We start from the raw sequence: 20,457 nt of genomic DNA, 5'->3' as shown, positions 1-20,457 counted from the left end.
GAAGTTTCTGAATAAAAAAAAATTGATTATATTATTTCTTACTATTATGCTTATAAAAGTAAGTCATGAAATCGGAACTTGATTTACCTTGTCCAAAATTCAATAAGTATTTTTCAGGGTTCGCTTCTAATGCTGATTTCTTAGTGCCAACTTTACTGAAATAATCAGCTCCCGTTAAGTGATGTATAGCTGGTAAAAGTGAGCAGAATAAATCCCCATAGTGTTTTGACAACGCGTGTAGTGGTATATTTCTCAAAGATTTTCCAGTTCCAGCTCTGATCCAAAGTATCTATATAATTACAAAGTATATTCAGTAAATATTATACGCGAATGAGTAAATAAATTTATGTAAATTATATTACAAATACCTCTAATCCATTTTGAGAAAACATTCTGAAGAAGTATAAAGCAAGTACAATTACATCGGTATCTGATGAAATAAGATAAATATCTTTGTAACCATGCTGGACGGCATGCTTTACATGAATTATTAATTTCAAATCTGCTTCGTCGATCTCTAATCGGTTTAACATGCTCAAATTGTAATCTGTATTCGATGTTGAAAGAGAGTCATTTATTGTGCTGAAAACTAATTCAAAAGCAGATAATCCACTTTTTTCAGATAAAATGAAATCTCTTAACAGTTTTTGAAGTAATAATTTATTTTCCGAAGTTCCCCAAAACTTGTCTACTTGTTTTGGCAAAGTTCGGTCGATATGCAGATTATAATACATAATAATGTCTCCTTTATTTCTTCTTAGATGTTCTGATGATTTAATAGATTTGTCATAACATGAATCAAAAACAAAGTCAATTCGTTTGGTATTTTTCATTGATGCTTTAACTAATACAAAATTACAAAAACTCGTTGCAAGCTCTTCAAAAGTCCGTAAGCCTGTTCATGGTAATTTGCGCATTATCAACATAATATCAATAATTATACATGTTTCACTTTAACTTCCTGAAAACTCCTCTTCACATACAATAATATTTTGCTCCATTTCTCTTATTAATGAACTTTTATCGCTATCGGAAAAAATACATCGCTATCAAATAATTTGCTTAGGTTTGAAAGCTCATATAAAAGCTCTGATAGCGGAAAATCGCGAACTTTTGCGATATCTAGAATTCTTTGCGTTTCATCAGCAGTAGTTCGTTTTGTTTTTGCAGATTTTACCTTGTCCGGCTTAACGGAGGTTTTAAAATGAGGCAAATTCACTTTTGTTATAGTAGCTGTAAGCGGTTTATTTTTTTAATGAATCTCTCTTCTTGAAATAATTTATATAACACAATCCCATCATCATGTCTGCACGAGCTCGTTTGTAATTATTGATCTTGAAGCATGTGAGCCAGGTATAAAAGGATTGCAATTTTTTTCTGCTAAATAGTTGAGTAATTTACTTACTGCAATTTCAGATTTTGAAATATTCGATTGAAAAAATTCGTGGTGTACTTGATATTCGTCATCATAGTTATTAAAAAACAGAATTTCTTTTAAGTAACATACTACTGCCCATAACTCATGGTAAGTAATATCCCACACAGTAACTATGTTCTTTTTTTTTGTTACACCTATGATACCAGTTGTACTCTTGGATTGATTATTTGTTCAAGAGCTTGGTCGGTGGCAAAGGAAGTGAAAGTAACTAGTGATCGCTTGACGGTAAATTGGCCTCTTACAAACTGCTCATAAACTTCTGGAGCTTTTTGTTGTAACAATAGCATATCTTGTAGATATAAGGTACATTATTTAGTATAATTTCTACGATCAAAGCTAAGAAAAACTGGAATCAATTTTTTAATCGTCTTGAGATGCAAATTCCAATCTCCCGTACGATCAGCACGAATGAGATCAAGCATTATATACCAATTTATAGCAATATCGCAACAGAGCTTTTTTTAAAATCGTCCATTAAATTATTACATTCTTCGAAATGTGCTTCTTGAAAGCATTGTTGAATTGATAGAATTTTTACATTTTCTCCATCGTACGTTTGTAACCTCTCTAGTGTAAAAAATTCTTTGAATTGTAGTCTTCTTAACCCTTCACCTAAGTAACTAAATGCTTTTAGACACCTGATATAACTTTTGCCGTCGAGAATTTGATCAACAACATTTTCGCCGAATAACTCTGTTTCAATAAAAAGATTACGAACACCGCTTTCCCGCAAGTATAGACAAATGCATGTTTGCAAAACTTTAGTAATGTGAAAATTACCCATGCACAAAATCAAATTTTCAAATAGATTTTCATTCAATAAAACAATAAGTCGGGCGATTCTATAAACCCCTTCGTCGCAGGTTATCGGTAAATATTTTTGTTCTAATTGATTTAATAAATCGTTAAAATTGAGCAAACAAGTAAATACCGTTGAGCTCTGTGTTACGGGTGCTGGAATAATGGGTGAATATCCAACTATTTGAATATTACGATTATCTTTCGAAAGTAGAGAGTGGAATGCACTCCATGTCGTTATTTGCTGATTCACATTTTGAATATTAAACTCTTCATTTTTTATATTTATCCTTGAAAATAACCATGCCAAGTCTGCTTCACAAAGGCTCTTTATGTACTCATTAATAGTTACCGGCTGATCATTTTCATTTATAATGTAATGAGGCGGAAGTTGCAGTTATTATTTTTATTGTAATTTATGTTATTATTTTTATTGTAACTTTTGATTTCCTGGCATTTTAATAAACAATTCAGAGCTCTATTGCGATGTTTTACGGATGTTCCAGAAATATGTGGCTTCGTGTTTACTTTGTTTTTATCTACAGCTTCTTGGAAGAGCGTGATGACAGTATCATGCGTCGAATTTAATCCGAATATCGTCGCCTCGTTGTGATCGAAATTGTCAAACGCCGCTGTCACAAAATTGCCTGAATCCAAATGACTAGGAATTGGAAATTTATCTTGACAAGACTGCAGTGTGTACTTTGATTAATGTTAAGATTTAATGTTAAGATAGTATTTTTACTCTTGGTAATTGCATAAACGAATGTGCCAAGAAGTTTGTGAAGAGATGTTTTTACAGTTCCATTGGTTTTTGTGTAACATAAAATTTGACAAAGACTTTTTATCCGAAGTGATCTGATACTTTTTGCACATTGAGTCTCATTGAATATACTGTTTTTGTCTTGAACTATTTCATGTTGTTTACAATTAAAAAATCGAGAAAATAACTACAGGAACTGTTCTGGTATCTTTAAATTGTCCCAAGCCAATTGCAAATCGGTCTTATCACAGAATTTATCATCCAAATTAAAATCTACACCTTTTAATGATTCCAATAGAATATCTGCTGCAGCATATATTTTTTTTTGTCAGTAGCATTCAAAACATCTTGCTATTTATGAGTTGAATAAAAAATAAGAGATTGATTTTTTTGTTTCGAATATACAAAACAAATATTTTCGGCAAAAATTTCAAGAAGGTAAGATTTCATTGTTTTATTTTTAATTATGATGCCAAATCTTTCTTTTATAATTGTGGTCACATCTGACAATGAAAATTTTTCTCTTAAAAGTAATCTTAGTTCTAAATTTTTTATACTATTTATAACTTCATCAGTGAGATCTTTTTTTTTATCCGAAAAATCTTGTTCATTCGCCGTACTTTTTTTTCAATCTTTTGTTATTTTCATTTTCAGGATAACTTTTATCAAAATTTTGTTCTTAAGATCTTTTATACTTCAACTCATATTGTCGAAAGCAAGTATTATGAGTTTGCAAATTTGACGATTCAGGTACTTCTCTAATGATCGGTACTATTCGTTACATATTAGATAATGTTTTTAAATAGAATATAACAATATAAGTGATTACAAATATAAAAATGGTGATTTTTATTTTTTGAATCTTGAAAAGCTAGATATTGTATGAAACAAATTTTTCGCTAAACGATTTGAATGTTTAGATGTTCTATTTGGATACTTTCTGCTTGCAGCTTTTATTTCTTTTTTTACTGTTGTCATTTTGATTTCATTTCTATTTAACTCATTAGTGACAAACCATGGCACGTTCACAATGGATTTTAGGGCTTTATTTTGTAATCTTTTAATAACGTATGTGTTTGATTTTGATGCCGTGCCCTCTAATTGAATTCCACAAGTCCATATTGGTTTACTTATGCATTTATATATGAATAGCTTATTATTAATTAAAAGTTTTCACTTTCTGCCTAACAACCAATAGAATTTTCATAACAATAGGTTGAGTTGCTTTCGTTTGATCCAAATATGGCCCCGGCACATTAATCTGCGGTCTAAGTACAGTCCTAGGTATTTAGCTTTATCTCCTTGCGGTATTGGTTGTATTGGTTGACCTTTTAGTAAACTAGAAGGCAAGTTTCTTTCTTCAAAGTGTAAGTTAACTGTATGGATTTTACAGTTAGTTACTTGTGTATTGTTGAGCAAGATTAATTTTTCGTGTTCTTTTATACTACATGGTGAGGGATTGAATACGTTTTCTAGGTGTTTAGCAAAAGAAATAGCTTTTTCTACGTCTATTCTTGACCATGCCACGGCATTTTTTAGCATAGGAAGAGAAAACCGTTCAGGGCAATTTATCTTTATTGTTGCTTTCCACAGTGAATAGTCTGTAGCTTCCAAGGCGGTAAAATTTTCTAAATAAAACTTGTGACGAGAGTAAGCAGTTGCCTGTTTCTCGTTGGTTCCTCTGCCTCCACCCTTTGTCCTCGCAAGGCACAGTGGTTAGTATTGGGCGCATTTTCTCTATGCGCCTAATACTGTACCTCTTTTTCAGCCGCCATAAATTACCAGGCCCGGCTAAGATAGCCTAAGGAGAGGAAGAGAGAGTGTTGCAGAAGGAAAACGTAAAACGACGCTGTAGTTGAAGAAAGCGAGAGAGAGAACTAGAAAAGAGAGAGAAAGAGCGCTCACATGAGCGCACACTAAGCGGTTAGTAGACAGGCGGGCGACGCACGACCAATTAGCGCTTCGTTGCATGCCGTCTAAAAATGGTCTAAGTAAGTAATCCTGTAAATTTCGATACTGCTGTAAACAGTTCTAATACGTGTGAATGGAAGTGAGTAATGAAAAGAAAGTTTTATACATAATCAAAAATAATATGTGGAGGTATGTAAAAATTCCATTGAATGTAAAAATTATAAAGAATAGATGGATATGTACAATGAAAATTAATAAAACTAATGAAAATAAAGTTTATAAAGCTAGGTTAGTAGCAAGAGTTGACAAACACCGTTCAGGAATATCTATTCTATGACACTTTTAATCTTATTGCACATGGTTCGATTAAAATTTTATTATCAATAACTACGAAGGAAAAAGGAGCACTCTATAAAGTTTGATATGGAAGCGGCTTATTTAAATGGCGATTTAAACAAAACAATTTATAAATATCAATCGAAAGGATTTTTAAACTGAAAAAGCGAAGTTTGCCAATTAAAAAAGAGTCTGCATGGATTAAAACAGTCTACCAAGTGGAACGAAAAATTTGTAAAGCATTTCGAATGTTTCATTCGGCCTACGGCTTATACACTTCGGATGTGCGAATAACTGCTCTCCAAAATTATAAGCGACCGTTAGATTTCAGTAAATATAAATAGTTCAATTTTATAACAAACAAATCACATAAAAACAGTTACACTCACTATAGGAAATATGGCTACACCAATAAAAAAAGTTAATACAACAATAAATAATTCGGAAGAAGAAGTATTAGAAAATATATCTGCTGGATGGAAAACAGTGCAAAAGAAAAGGACAAGAAATAGCCCAGACGATAATAAAATAGTAAAGAGAAGACAAACACATATCAGTGACTACTGGCTTTGAAAAGAAAACAATAAATTACACAAATATATACAGGTAACATACAAACAAAAAGTAAAAATACACAGATAATATCAAAAATTCAAAAACAACAATATCAGTTAAAACCACGAAAGCACCACCAATTTTCGTAAACGGAGTCTTAAATATAATTCCGCTTAAAAACTACTCGATAATATAGCTAAAAATAAATATACATTAAAAGTACTTAATAACAATAAAATTCAAATTCAAATTAATTACCCGGAACTATTTTTGCGAACCGTAATTGAATTCAAAAATAAAAATACCGATTTTTATACATTTCAACAAAAGGAAAATGAATCCTATAAAGCGGTATTAAAAAATATGCACCTATCTGTCAATCTAGATGAACTAAAAAAAGAAATTGAAACATTTAATCATGACGATATAAGAATAACAAACATAAAACATAGAATTACTAAACAACCGTTATCTATATTTAGAAATAAAAACTAGAGAAAACAATTAAAAAATATTGAAAATTAATAACTGATGCAATAAACAATTAGCTTTGAGCCTCCGCGTAAAAAGCGAGAAATACCCCAATGCATGTACTGCCAAGAATATGGTCACACTAAAAATTACTGCCATAGAGCACCAGTCTGCGTAAAGTGCGCGAAAAATCACCACACATCAAATTGTTCTATTTAAATGAAAATAAAAGAAGTTAAATGTGCTAATTGCGGAAGAAATTATGTAGCTAGCTACAAAGGATGTAGCGAGAAAACTTCTGCAACAAAAGCTATTTCCAGCACTAAGACCAAAATATGCAGTATCCGAAGTAAATACAGTCAGACCAAACGTCTCTTACGCGCAGGCTACTGGAGCAAAAATATACCCAATTGTAGAAGAACCCAAACAAATATAAACACCTGAACCAATAGCAAATAACTACAATGACAGCCAATTAGTAAACATGATGACTCAACTCATGAATAGAATGGATACAATGCTTAATCTGCTTACCACCCTCATTAATAAAATAAAATAAATACTGAAATAAAAATAGCAATATGAAACGCTAATGGTTTAGCGCAGAGAAGCATAGAAATTAAACCATTTCTGATCGAAAATAATATAGATATCATGTTCATATCCGAAACACACTTTACAACTAAAAACTTCTTAAAAATTGCATAATACACTCTATATACTACAAATCATCCTAGTGGCAAAGTACATGGAGGAACAGCTATAATAATTAAAAACACAATCAATCATCACGAAACTGAAGCATATAAACACGACTACCTGCAAGCAACTAACATCGCAATTACAGATAATAATGGTTATATAGTATTTTCAGCACTATACTACCCTCCAAGAAACGCAATAACCAAGGAACAGTACAAAAAATATTTCGACAGCTTAGAAAATTGCTTTCTCGCTGGAGGTAATTATAATGCTAAACATCCATGGTGGGTATCAAGGTCAATAACTCCAAATCCTAAAGGTGCAACTCTATACACAGTAATGAAAACTGAAAACTTAACACCAATATCAACAGGCGAACCTACCTACTGGCTTTCAGACACAAATAAACTACCAGACTTAATAGATTTTACAATAATTAAAGGCTTAAATACTAAACATTTAAAAGCTAAATCGTTAAATTACAATAATTAAAGGCTTAAATACTAAACATTTAAAAGCTAAATCGCTAAATTAAATTAAGCTCAAAAAACATACCTTTTTATATAAAAAAAAAACAGATTGAGATTTTTATAAAATAATATTAAATGAAAAACTTTAATGTAATATACCATTAACAACATAACAAGATATTGATATCGCGATTAAAAACCTAACTAGCAATATTTATAATGCCATTAAAATTGCAACTCCGGAATACTCGATAAATAAAAAAACAAACACAATAAATTCTATAAATGTTAACGACAAAATGAAAGAAAAAAAAGAAAAATATGGCAGCAGACTAGACTAAAAACTGACAAAACAAAATAAAATCGACCAATTAAAGAACTTAAAAAAATACTTTACGATGAAAAAAATGAAAATATAGATAACTATTTAATAAACTTAACTGCAACAGAAGCTTCGGATTATTCACTTTGGAAAGCAACTAAATAAATTAATCAACTGCAAACATTTTCACTTCCCATCGTAAATAAAAAGATATGACGTGGGCAAAAACAAATATCGATAAAGCTAATACTTTTGCTAAACATTTACAAAACGTATTCAGTCCTCCACAACATATAATAAAAGATAAAGAACTAAATTTACTAAACAGCATGCAAAATAATAATTATGATAACCATTCATTTAACAATATAAAAGTAAAAGACATAAGTCATATAATTCATCATTTAAAAAATAAGAAAAGCCCCGGACATGATAATATTAATGCAAAACTATTAAAAGAACTTCCTAATTAAGCGGTAAGATACATAACTATCGTGTTAAACTTAATATTTCGTTTAAACTATTTTCGTACGATTTGGAAAACGGTAATAATAATACTCATACCAAAATCGGGTAAACCGTCGCAAAATGTTACATCTTACAGGCCAATTAGTCTGCTGCCTACACTTTCGAAAATCTACGAAAAATTAATAGCTAAAAGATTAAATAAAATATTATTAGTGTTGGTTTTGAAGTAATTGTGTATGCTGTATAAAGAGTGTATCTATATATTGTATACAAGCGAGTATGAGTATGAGGATGCGCCCGCAGCGACGTATGTATATGTAAATAGAGCGCGAGCAGTTTAGTTAGTCTGCCACGTTGCCCTAGAGCGAGCGCATTTCGTAATGGCTCTTATATATATATATATATATATATATATATATATATATATATATATATATATATATATATATATGTATATATGTATATATATTGTAACGGGCAAAACCGTTTAATTATTATATTCGCGCGATTATATTAAAAGGACACGCGTAATTGTCAATGCTCACTACTTATCCGGGAGAGCACGAGAAAGTATGCGTCAGTCAACCAATAATTGTTAATAACCTATACTAAAATGAGTGGAAGCTATGAGGTAAAAGCGGATCGAAAAACACTTGTTAGTAATATGAATGGTATCCTTTATTATTCCTCAAAATTTACAAAAGGTCGGCCCGCGCGTTTATTTACATGAACGCTCGCTCGTCGACAACACGCTTTGCCGGTACGCTCGCTGTTCTTTGTTAATAGAGACGCTGTTACATGCACGCATCGAATGTTAGAATCAGATTATTATTCATATGAGCGCGATCGCGAGATTAAGCTGGCCAGCTTACCTTATACTTGCAGACGATCGGAGAAAAACAACGACAACTCGCACAGCACGGAACAGTCTTTTTATTGTTTTGTTTTACTCGCGGGTCGTGAATGCGCGCACGGAGTGGTTTCGCCCTCGATGGCGAAACCTCACACACACACACACTGCTTGGCCTTCAGCTAGTATCTGGATGGCTCCTTGGAGGCAGCTGTCACGGCTATCTGGCACTCAAGTTATTGCTGATCTGACGTACGGTTGATAATGGCACGTGAATCGGCAAATGCGGTAGCGTAAGCGGACGAACACAATGGTGGTCTAGGCTTCACTGGTTCAAATTCTGTCGCGCGCGTTCCGTCTGCTCGCGTGCCGAATTCCTTCGTTACCTATTTCGTCCCCCCGGGAGGTGCTGCCCTCACAGACAACAATTAAGTTAAATAATCAGCGCTAATTTGACGTTTACCGTTACAATATATATATATATATATATTTACACACACGAGGTATAATGAAACGTAACATAACTAAAATATATAAAACTTTGTAGTTATATAATAAATTCTAAATTGTTTATTACTTAAAGTATGAAACATTAAATTAATGAAGATTTATTTATCGATCCTGCATAAGAATATTTAACATGGTAGCAGAGCGTGGTTTGCCAAAAGTGTTGTTAAGATAACACGTGGTTACGAACTAAGTGAAAAGAAATAAAATAGTAACAAATCAAAAAGGACTATAAACAAAAGTGTGATTTAAAATTAAAGATTAAACGATTTAAAAAAAAAAAAAAAAAGGGAACTCTGAATTAATGAAGGATGAAAACGTGGCGATAAAAATTAAAGAGAAAAATTGAACTTTCGAACATATTAAAACAAAAGTATTGATGAGAAGATAAACTAAAGAAAGTATAAATAAATTATCCAAAAGAAATTTTTCGATTTGAGTAAAATTGAACGAGATGCGTGAAGATTAAAAGTTGAAAATATAAGTAGAAAAAGAACACGTGTTACGATACCAAGTAAAAATGATTAAATCAGAAGATGTTAAAGTACCGGTGTTTGATGGTCAAGATTACAGTTTATGGAAAAAAAGAATTTTATTATATTTAGAGTGGGAAAATGTAAAGACCAAGCGACACGTGAGAAAACAGAGAAAGACACTGATGAAGTAGCGTGGAATGAATCAAACATTAAAGCAATGAACTATATATATTCGAATATATCTAACAAACAATTGGAGTTCGTGGGTGATGAAACCAGTGCGTTTAAAATCATGCAAAAATTTGATAATATGTATTTAAAAACATCAACTGCTTTACAAATTATTGTGAGAAACAAACTTGATAGACTTAAATTGAAAAACTTTGAAAATTCAGAAACCTTTTTCCTAGAGTTTGAAAAATTAATTAATGAACTAAAAGGTGCCGGTGCAACTTTAAATGAACCTGAAAAACTTGATTATTTGCTAAAAACTCTTCCTGACTCTTTAAGTTATCTTGGTGATTTAATTGATACTTTAAAGGATGGAGATAAAACATGTGAATATGTGAAAAACAAAATATTTATGAGTGAAACTAAATATAAAAATTCAAATGACAATAATATAAAATCAAGTGCGTTTAAAACGGAAGCTCGTAACGTTGAGTGCAACAAATGTCACAAGAGAGGACACTATGCAAGAGAGTGTCGTAGTCGAGGAGGTGCAAGAGCACAATGGCCAGGAGGTGGCCAGTACAATCAACAACAACAATATAGTCAACAACAACAACAGTCTTCTCAGCATCAACAACAACAACAACAATTCCAACAGCGTCAGTACGACGGCAATTACCAAGCGAGAGGTTTTTTCAATAACGTCAGCCGAGGATACGACAACAATCAACAAAATCAACAAAATTTCAACAGAGGAAGAAATTATGGTTTTAGAGGAAATGGATCCAGAGGACGTGGTCGAGGTTGGTATCGACCCAACACAAGGTATACATACAACGATCAAGAAGACAATCGATCAAGTGAGACTTTCTTTACGCGAATAGAAATGAATAGATAGAATGAGTTTGAATGTGTGAGTAAAGATAAGAATTACAATAATGTTTGTGTGAATGGTTTTCAAAACGTAAATTGGATACTTGACAGTGGTTATTCAGACCACATTATTAATGATAAATCATATTTTATTGAATGCTCAAAATTAGATAAACCTGTATATGTTAAAGTAGATGATGGCAGACTCTTAAAGGTTACAGAGATTGGAAAAGTTTTAATGTACTTAAATGTATATGGTATAGAACATGAAGTAAAAGTATCCAATGTATTTTTAGTTAAAGAAATGGACAAAAATTTACTCAGTTACGCGAGAATAACAGATAATTATAAAATCGTATCAATTCGAGAACAGTCATTAATTTACAATAAAACAAATAACATTATTGGTATAGCAAAAAAGGCAAATGGTCTATATATACTTGAGAGTCAAATAGAAATTCAAAATTCATTTTCTTATTATACAAACAAAATGACTGAAAAAGAAAAATTTCATAGAATGCTTGGCCATATAAATTTTAATTATTTAAATAAAATGTGTAAAGACAATTTAGTTGATGGATTACCGAAAAATTTAGAAAATATTCACCTAAAATGTGGAACATGTTTACAGAATAAAATGCATAATTTGCCATTTAACAATAATCGTAGTAGAGCAGATAGAATTCTAGAGATAGTACATACAGATTTAAATGGGCCACATAGAACTACTGGTTATTATGGCTCAAGTTATTTTTTGACATTTCTCGATGATTACAGCAAATTTTCTATTGTCTATACGATAAAAACAAAGAATAAAGTTTATACCTGTTTTCTAGATTACATAAATAAAGTTGAAAATCATACAGGTAATAAAATAAAATATCTAAGATGTGATAATGGAAAAGAGTATTTAAATAAAGATATTTTCAACTTGATTAGAGAAAAAGGAATCATAATGGACAATTGTCCACCTTATGTACATGAGTTAAACGGTACGGCGGAACGCTTTAATAGAACGATTATGGATTCGGCTCGTTGTTTAATGTCAGAAGCAAATTTAAATAAACGATATTGGCCTGAAGTAGTTTTAACAGCTAGCTATCTTAAAAATAGAACAATTGCGAACAGTATTGAGAATAAAAGTCCTTACGAAATATTTTGTGGTAAAAGGCCAAATATTGAAAATTTAAAATTGTATGGAAGTAAAGTTTTTATAAGAACGCCCGAAATTAAAAGAGATTTAAAATGGGATCGGAAATCAGATTTTGGTATACTTGTTGGTTACGAGAAAGTTGGTTATAGAGTATTAATAGGTAATAGAATAATAGTTGAAAGACATGTAGATTTTGTAAAAGACGATGAAGTTTTAGTTGGTTTTAAAGGAGATAATGAGAGCGAAAATGAAAAAGATAACGATGAAGTATTCAAAAGTCCAAGTAAAAATAAAAATTTGAAAGAAAGTCTAAGTCCAAAAGTTGAAAAAGATAAAAGTATTGATAATGAATCCGATGAGTATGTTGAGTGTGATGAGCAAATTACACCTCGTAGGTCAACAAGAGTAAAACAAAAACCCGACAGATACGGCGAAAGCCAAACATACTATATTTACGTAAATTATGTTAATGCTAATAGTCCAAAAACATATGAAGAAGCTTTAAGCAGTAATGAATCGGAATTGTGGAAAAATGCTATGCAAAAAGAAATAAATTGTATTAATAAAAATAAAACTTGGAAACTAGTCGAGAAACCTAAAGATAAAAAAGTAATTGATGTAAAATGGGTATTTACAAACAAAGCAAATAATATTAAAAAAGCGAGATTAGTTGTAAGAGGTTTTCAACAAAAAGAAATTGTAAATGATATTTATTCACCTGTTGCGAGAATTCAAACTTTAAAATTATTGTTAGCCTTTTGTGTTCAAAATAAATATCAAATCGAGCAAATGGACGTTGAGACAGCATTCCTAAATGGAAACATTAAATCTGAAATTTACGTTAAACAACCAAATGGTTATGATGATAAATCTGGTCGAGTTTATAAGTTAATAAAAGCTTTGTATGGTTTGAGAGAGAGTCCACGAGCGTGGTATGAATGTTTTGATAAATATATAAGAAGTCTAGGTTTTGTAAGAAGTATCAGCGATTACTGTTTATATATTTTCCATGGAAAAGATGGAGAAAAGATTTATTTAATATTGTTTTTTGATGATTTGCTAATATGTGACAAGAAAATTGAAAAAATAAACGAAATTAAAATTAAATTACAGAATAGATTTGCAATGAAAGACTTAGGTAAACTGAAAACTTATCTTGGCATAAATATTGAATACAATTTTGAAGAAAATAGAATGACATTAGACCAATGTGAATATATTGATTTCTTAACAGAAAATTACAAGATAAAAGATAGTAAATTGTATAACGCTCCTATGGAACAAAATTTGAATTTAGAAATAGCACAATCAGCGTCAAATGATATAAAGTATCATAATTTAATTGGAGCATTATTATATATCAGTACGTGTACAAGATTGGATATTAGTTATAGTGTGAATTATCTGAGTAGATTTCAAAACTGCTACAATGAAACTTATTACAAATATGCTCTGAGAGTATTAAGATATTTATATTTAACAAAAAATTTAAAATTAACATACATGAGGAATTTGAAAGCAGATACTTTAGAGTGCTATGTTGATGCTGATTGGGCTGGCGATTCGATAAATCGTCGTTCTACATCTGGTTATGTAATAAGTTTTTTTGGAAATATAATATACTGGAAAACAAAGAAACAAAGTAGCGTCACAAAGTCGTCGACTTCTGCAGAATATGTAGCTCTGTCAGAAGCTGTAAGCGAAATTAAATTTATAAAACTCTTATTAAATGATTTCGAAATTGAAATAAATATACCCATAAAAATTTATGAAGATAATTCAAGTGCAATAGAAATTGCAAAATTTGGAAATTTAACTAAAAAATCCAAATACATAGAAATATATTATCACTTCGTCAATGAATGTTATGAGCGCAAAGAAATTGATATTGTAAAAATAGACTCTGAAAATAATTTAGCAGATATATTCACAAAAGCTTTTGGTAGATTCAAATTTGAAAAGCTGAGATCACTTTTAAATTTGAAAGTCTAAAGTTTATGATTTATTGAAATTATTTATTTAAGATTGATTATGAAAGAAGATTTGAGTTATTAATGTTGTTTGAAAAACAATTTATTATTATTAAGAGAAAAATATTATTACTATTTATTATAAAAATCAAATATTATTATTGCAATTCATATAGTCAGAGAAATAACTGTACTAAGTTTATTACAGCATACAAAATTAAGGAGGTGTGTTGGTTTTGAAGTAATTGTGTATGCTGTATAAAGAGTGTACCTATATATTGTATACAAGCGAGTATGAGTATGAGGATGCGCACGCAGCGACGTATGTATGTGTAAATAGAGCGCGAGCAGTTTAGTTAGTCTGCCACGTTGCCCTAAAGCGAGCGCATCTCGTAATGGCTCTTATATATATATATATATATATATATATATATATATATATATATACGAGGTATAATGAAACGTAACATAACTAAAATATATAAAACTTTGTAGTTATATAAGAAATTCTAAATTGTTTATTACTTAAAGTATGAAACATTAAATTAATGAAGATTTATTTATCGATCCTGCATAACAATATTTAACAATTAGATCGAAACATAATACCTGACCATCAATTCGGTTTTCGTAATAATCATGTCACAATAAAATAAATAAATAGAGTAACTACTAAAATAAGAAATACCTTTGAAAAAAAACGAATATTGTAATGCTGTATTTCTCGATGTAGCCCAAGCTTTTGATAAAGTCTGGCACCAAGGCCTTTTATACAAACTTAATAAAATTCTATCAAAAGAACTCTACATGTTACTAGAATCATACTTAAGCTCCAGAACTTTCAAAGTAAGAATAAATAATGAAATAACAGATCTATACACAATAAAAGCCGGTGTCCCTCAAGGCAGCGTTCTTAACCCTATATTATACTTAATATACACTCATGACCTCCCTAAAATGGAAAATGTCAACATCGTCACGTACACAGATGATACAGCAATTTTAATATCACATGCTAATGAAATTACAGTTACTCGCATTATGCAGAAATACTTGGATATAGCACTTAACTAGTTTAATAAATGGAGGATAATGATTAATGAAACGAAATCAATACAAGTTACTTTTACCCAAAAAAGAGGATCTTGTCCACCGGTACATATAAACAATAAAATAATTCCACAAGGAGACAAAGCAAAATATCTCGGAATGCACCTGGACCGACGACTGACGTGGAGAGATCATATCTGGACTAAACGGAAACAACTAAACTTACGAGGTCTGTTCAAAAAGTATCGCGAATTTTGTATGTTTTCAAAAATTATTTATTTATTCATGAATATCTGTTTTATCTCCTTCAAAGTAATACCCCTCGGATATAATGCACTTATGCCAACGTTTTTTTCAATTCTCGAATCACTTAAAAAAATCATTTTTTGTGATCTTGTTCAGCTCCTTCTTCGATGCCATCTTCATCTTCTCAATCATGGCGTAGCGTCGTCCTTTCATGGGCCTCTTCAGTTTTGGAAACAGAAAAAAGTCTCAGGGAGCCAGGTCTGGGGAATACGGTGACTTCGGCCATCATTATTGTGTTGTTTATGGCCAAATATTCGAGCAGCGATGTTTGAGCAGGGGCGTTATGGTGCAAAAGTCAGATTTTGTTCTCCCACAAATCCGGACGTTTCTGGCGGATTGCTTCGCGCAAATTGCGCAAAACTTGCAGGTAATATTCCTTATTGATCGTACTACCCTGTGGCAAGAACTCATGATACACCACGCCTATGTAATCGAAGAAAACTGTGAGTAAAACCTTCACGTTCGACCGAACTTGGCGCGCTTTTTTCGAGCTTAGCTCATGCGGCAGCTTCCATTGGGATGATTGAGCTTTGGTTTCCACATCTTAACCATAAATCCATGATTCATCACCAGTTATGATCCTCTGAAGCACATTTAGGTCTTCATGGACCAAGTCCAACATCTCTTGAGCAATGTTAACGCGATGCTGTTTTCGGTCGAAATTGAGCAGTTTTGGCACGAATTTCGCGGCGACCCGACTCATGCCCAAATCATTGGTTAAAATCGAATGGCATGAGCCAATCAATATGTTTAGATCTTCAGAAACTTCTCTAACGGTGATTCGACGATTGACCAAGACTATTTTCTTTACTTTATCAATGTTTTCGTGTGTTGTTGACGTGCTCGGGCGTCCGGTACATATTATATCACCGATAAACGTTGCTTTGGTCCAAGGTAGATTCACCATATGCTACAGTCAATATTCGGAATGCATCGGCGCACTTTATTTTGTTTTTCACATAAAATTTGATACAGATTCTTGGATCCATTTTTTAGAATAGGCAAAAATCGAAGACGAGCCAAAACACATCCAAGCAAAACAGCTGTCAACAATTAACTAAACATTCAAAATGGCCAACCTTGTCAGCATAAGTAAGGGATATGAGTACCAACATAATGCTACAAAAAAATAAAAAATCTAATTCACGTAGCCCGTGGAAATTCAAAATTCGCGATACTTTTTGAACAGACCACGTATAGACAAGAAAATATTGGCTACTAGGGAGGAATTTCAAACTATCAATTAAAAACAAATTACTGGTATACAAATCCATAATAAAACCAGTATGGACATATGGCATACAACTCTGGGGTACAGCCACAAAATCCAACATTGACATCATCGAAAGATTCCAGAACAAAACATTAAGATATATCACAGATGCACCATGGTTTTTTAACAAATGAATGTATAAGGAAGGATATAAAAATAAAGACAGTAAAAGAAGAAATAGAAGCAGCCTCTAGCAGATATACCACCAGGATAACAAAGCATCCAAATCGATTAGCCAAGGAATTAAACCACTCAACACCAACAACTTCAAGATTCAAAAAATATAAAACGCCATTTATACAAAAATAAAATTAATTAGCTTTGAATTAATGTACTGGTACTGATCATTGGAGAAGTACCTTCATGTAATAATGCAAGTAAAATTGTAAGAGTTGTAATTTTAATAATATCATTTACTTATTGTTTATAGACAGATTGTTAGTAGTAGATAAGCAATGTATGTTCTGGGACACAAAGGAGCCGACAAAGGATGCCGCCAATGTATAAGGATACGTGTATGTTCTGGGACACAAAGGAGCCGCCCGATGAAGGTGTGAAGGTAGTGACACCTTTTAATTAATGGTCAGACCCCATGGTGAGTGCCTAAAAGGGATTTGATGTACCTTTGACACCTTCCGCGTGCCAGTGGGCCCCATGCTGAGTGTTAAGGGGCATTTGATGTTGGTTCGACACCTCGCGCGCGCTGCCAATGTATAAGGATACGTGTATGTTCTGGGACAGAAAGGAGCCGCCCGATGAAGGTATGAAGGTAGTGACACCTTTTAATCGCGATAAGGTGAGACCCCATGCTGAGTGTTGCATTTGATGTTCGTTCGACACCTCCCGCGTGCCAGTGGGCCCTTCGAGGGGGCCAGCCCCCCCCCCTCCTTCGATAGTAGGACGCTTCACCCACCCACCCACCAACCCACCCACAGAGGTTGTTAAGGTAGGATGCTGTAGAAGTCGGTAGGGTGTTTGGTAAACTATATGCTTATGCTGGCTGAATGTGGACCCTCGGAGAGGGGGTAGCGTCTCTAGCTTGCTAGACGCGTACGCCGTATAGTGAGGATTCTGTTTTCACTCTCTCTCTCTCTCTCTCTCTCTCTCTATATATATATATATATATATATATATATCCCTCTCTCTCGCTCTTCTTCGATAGTAGGGCGCTTATGCTGGCTGAGTGTGGGCCCTCGGAGAGGGGGTAGCGTCTCTAGCTTGCTAGACGCGTACGTCGTATAGTGTGGATGCCGTTCTCTCTCTCTCTCGCTCTCCTTCGATAGTAGGGCGCTTAGTAAGCTTATGCTAGCTGAGTGTGGGCCCTCGGAGAGGGGGTAGCGTCTCTAGCTTGCTAGGTGCAGCCACCACCCACCCACCCACCCACCTCCTACCTTTTGTCTGACTACTCCCTCTTCAACCTACAGCGCCGAAACCGCTGCTTTCAGCGCCACCATAGTGCTTAAAAGCCGTGCTCGATGGGAAAAGAGCGCAGTCTTTCGAGACAGCCCGCTTCACTAGCTTTTTTAGTAGCGACAAGCAGTAGTAGTAGTAGTAGTATTACTAGTTATTCTACGCGCATTTTCGTTACAATGGCTTCTATTTCTTATTTTGAAAATACAGTATGCGATTTATGGAAAGCCTATTACAACTCAGGCGCTAATAAGGATGATTTGATTAGATGGAAAAATATAATAATTACCGCTTTGAATTCTCTTGAAGAATATATGTTACGGCCTAACTTAAGTAGAGCAATACGACAGAGATGTCAAATATGCGCTACTCATTTGAATTCAATCGAAATTAATTTAAATAATTCCATAAAAGTCGGAAGAAATGTTAATTCATTACGAGTCATTCCAAACCAAATTGAAGGGGATGGAGTTATTTGGCGTGAAATAAATTCAGCATTTGAAAAACGTATCATTTCTGCATTCATAGCCAATCAAGAACATAGAGATATAAAGTCATTCTTAAAAGCAGCAAATAAATTATTACAACTACAAATACCAAAATATCTTTCAATTCATAATGCTCTAAAAATAAATATAGAAATGTCAGCTTAATTTACCGTAATAAAAGATAATGTAGAGGACATTCAAGTAAAGTATTTCAACACCGAAAATGTTTCTATTTATAAAACGACAGATCTTAAATTATGGTTTACAGAAAATATTGAAGATGTTATACTTAAAAATTTAGAAGAATTTCAAGAAAAAGATTCCGGTTGGACATTAAAAACTATCATCGGTATTACTGTTAATATAAATAAATTTAATCCTTTCAAACCTGGCTCATATATTCAACTACCAAAACAAATAGCAGATAAAAAAGCAATTATCAACGTTCAAAATACAGATAATGAATGTTTTAAATGGGCTGTGCTTGCCTGTCTTCATCCAGCTAGATTTCATAGCGAAAGAGTTCAAAATTATATGCCCTTTGCGAATGAATTGAAATTCGATGATATAAACTTTCCTGTTGAGGTAAAGAATATTCCTAAATTTGAAAAATTAAATAGTATTTCAATAAATCTATACATACTAAAAAAATACGGTTTGAAATTCGAAGTCTCACCATATTATATATCAACTTTAAAACAAGATAAGCATGTAAATCTTTTGTTACTACAAAGCGATTATGTTGATGAGAATGAAACAGAAAAATCTAATAGATCAAATAACAGTGATAATTTCAAATTAAAATTCCACTATGTATGGATTAAAAACTTATCTGCTCTTGTTAGAAGTCAAGTAACGAAACATACTGCACAAATTTATCTCTGTGAACGCTGTCTCCACTATTTTAATAATAAAGAAAAATTGAATATTCATGAGACTGATTGTTCAAAATTAAATAAATATAGAGTTAATCTACCTAATTTTCCTCTTCTGAAATTTAATCATTATGATCGAAAAGAAATGGTTCCGTTTATTATCTATGCTGATTTAGAGTGCTTATTGAAACCAGTAAATAACGGACGATCCTTCCAAGACCATGAAGCCTTTTGTGTGGGGCTTTATATAAAATGTAGTTATGATGATTCTAAATTAGTCTTTAAGATGTATAGAAAAAAACTGAATGAAGAACAATCATCCGCACAATCGGTTATCAAACAATTTCAGATTTTGTTAGATGAAATGGATCAAATATATAAGAATGCAATAGAAATGAATCTTTCATGGCGTAATCAAATGGATTTCAAGATGGGCAAAATGTGTCATATTTGTAGAAAATATTTTCAACCTGATGAAACAAGAGTCAGAGATCATTGTCATTTGACGGGTCGATTTAGAGGTGCTGTTCACGCATCCTGTAATTTAAATTATAAGAATCCTTATTTTATACCAGTTGTCTTCCATAACCTTACTGAATATGATTCTCATTTTATAATAAAAGAAATAGCTACTAGCTCTGATCTTGAGGGAAATGTGACTGTTTTAGCTGAAAACAAGGAAAGATATATAGCTTTCACAAAACATGTGGACGGTAGTACTATAAATTTTCGATTTATTGATTCGTTTCGTTTTATGCCATCATCTCTCGAAAAACTGTCTTCATACTTAACCAAACTAAATATCGTAGAGCATGAATTCA

General features: G+C 32.4%; 1 protein-coding gene across 1 annotated transcript in view; it reads left to right on the top strand.

Moving 5' to 3' along the window:
* The window catches only part of LOC131666832 (protein dachsous), a 213,788-nt gene that overhangs the window by 92,919 nt on the left and 100,412 nt on the right, over positions 1–20,457 (top strand). Inside the window, exon 4 of the mRNA XM_058939805.1 lies at positions 18,394–18,417. Within this exon, the coding sequence (XP_058795788.1) occupies positions 18,394–18,417 (24 nt within the window). The remainder of the gene's footprint in view (positions 1–18,393; positions 18,418–20,457) is intronic.

The sequence above is a fragment of the Phymastichus coffea genome, unplaced genomic scaffold, assembly GCF_024137745.1.
Source record: "Phymastichus coffea isolate CEN01 unplaced genomic scaffold, Cenicafe_Pcof_1.1 PCOF00004, whole genome shotgun sequence".
In the NCBI taxonomy this organism is placed as follows: Eukaryota; Metazoa; Arthropoda; class Insecta; order Hymenoptera; family Eulophidae; genus Phymastichus; species Phymastichus coffea.
This window is presented reverse-complemented; position numbering and strand designations above follow the sequence as displayed.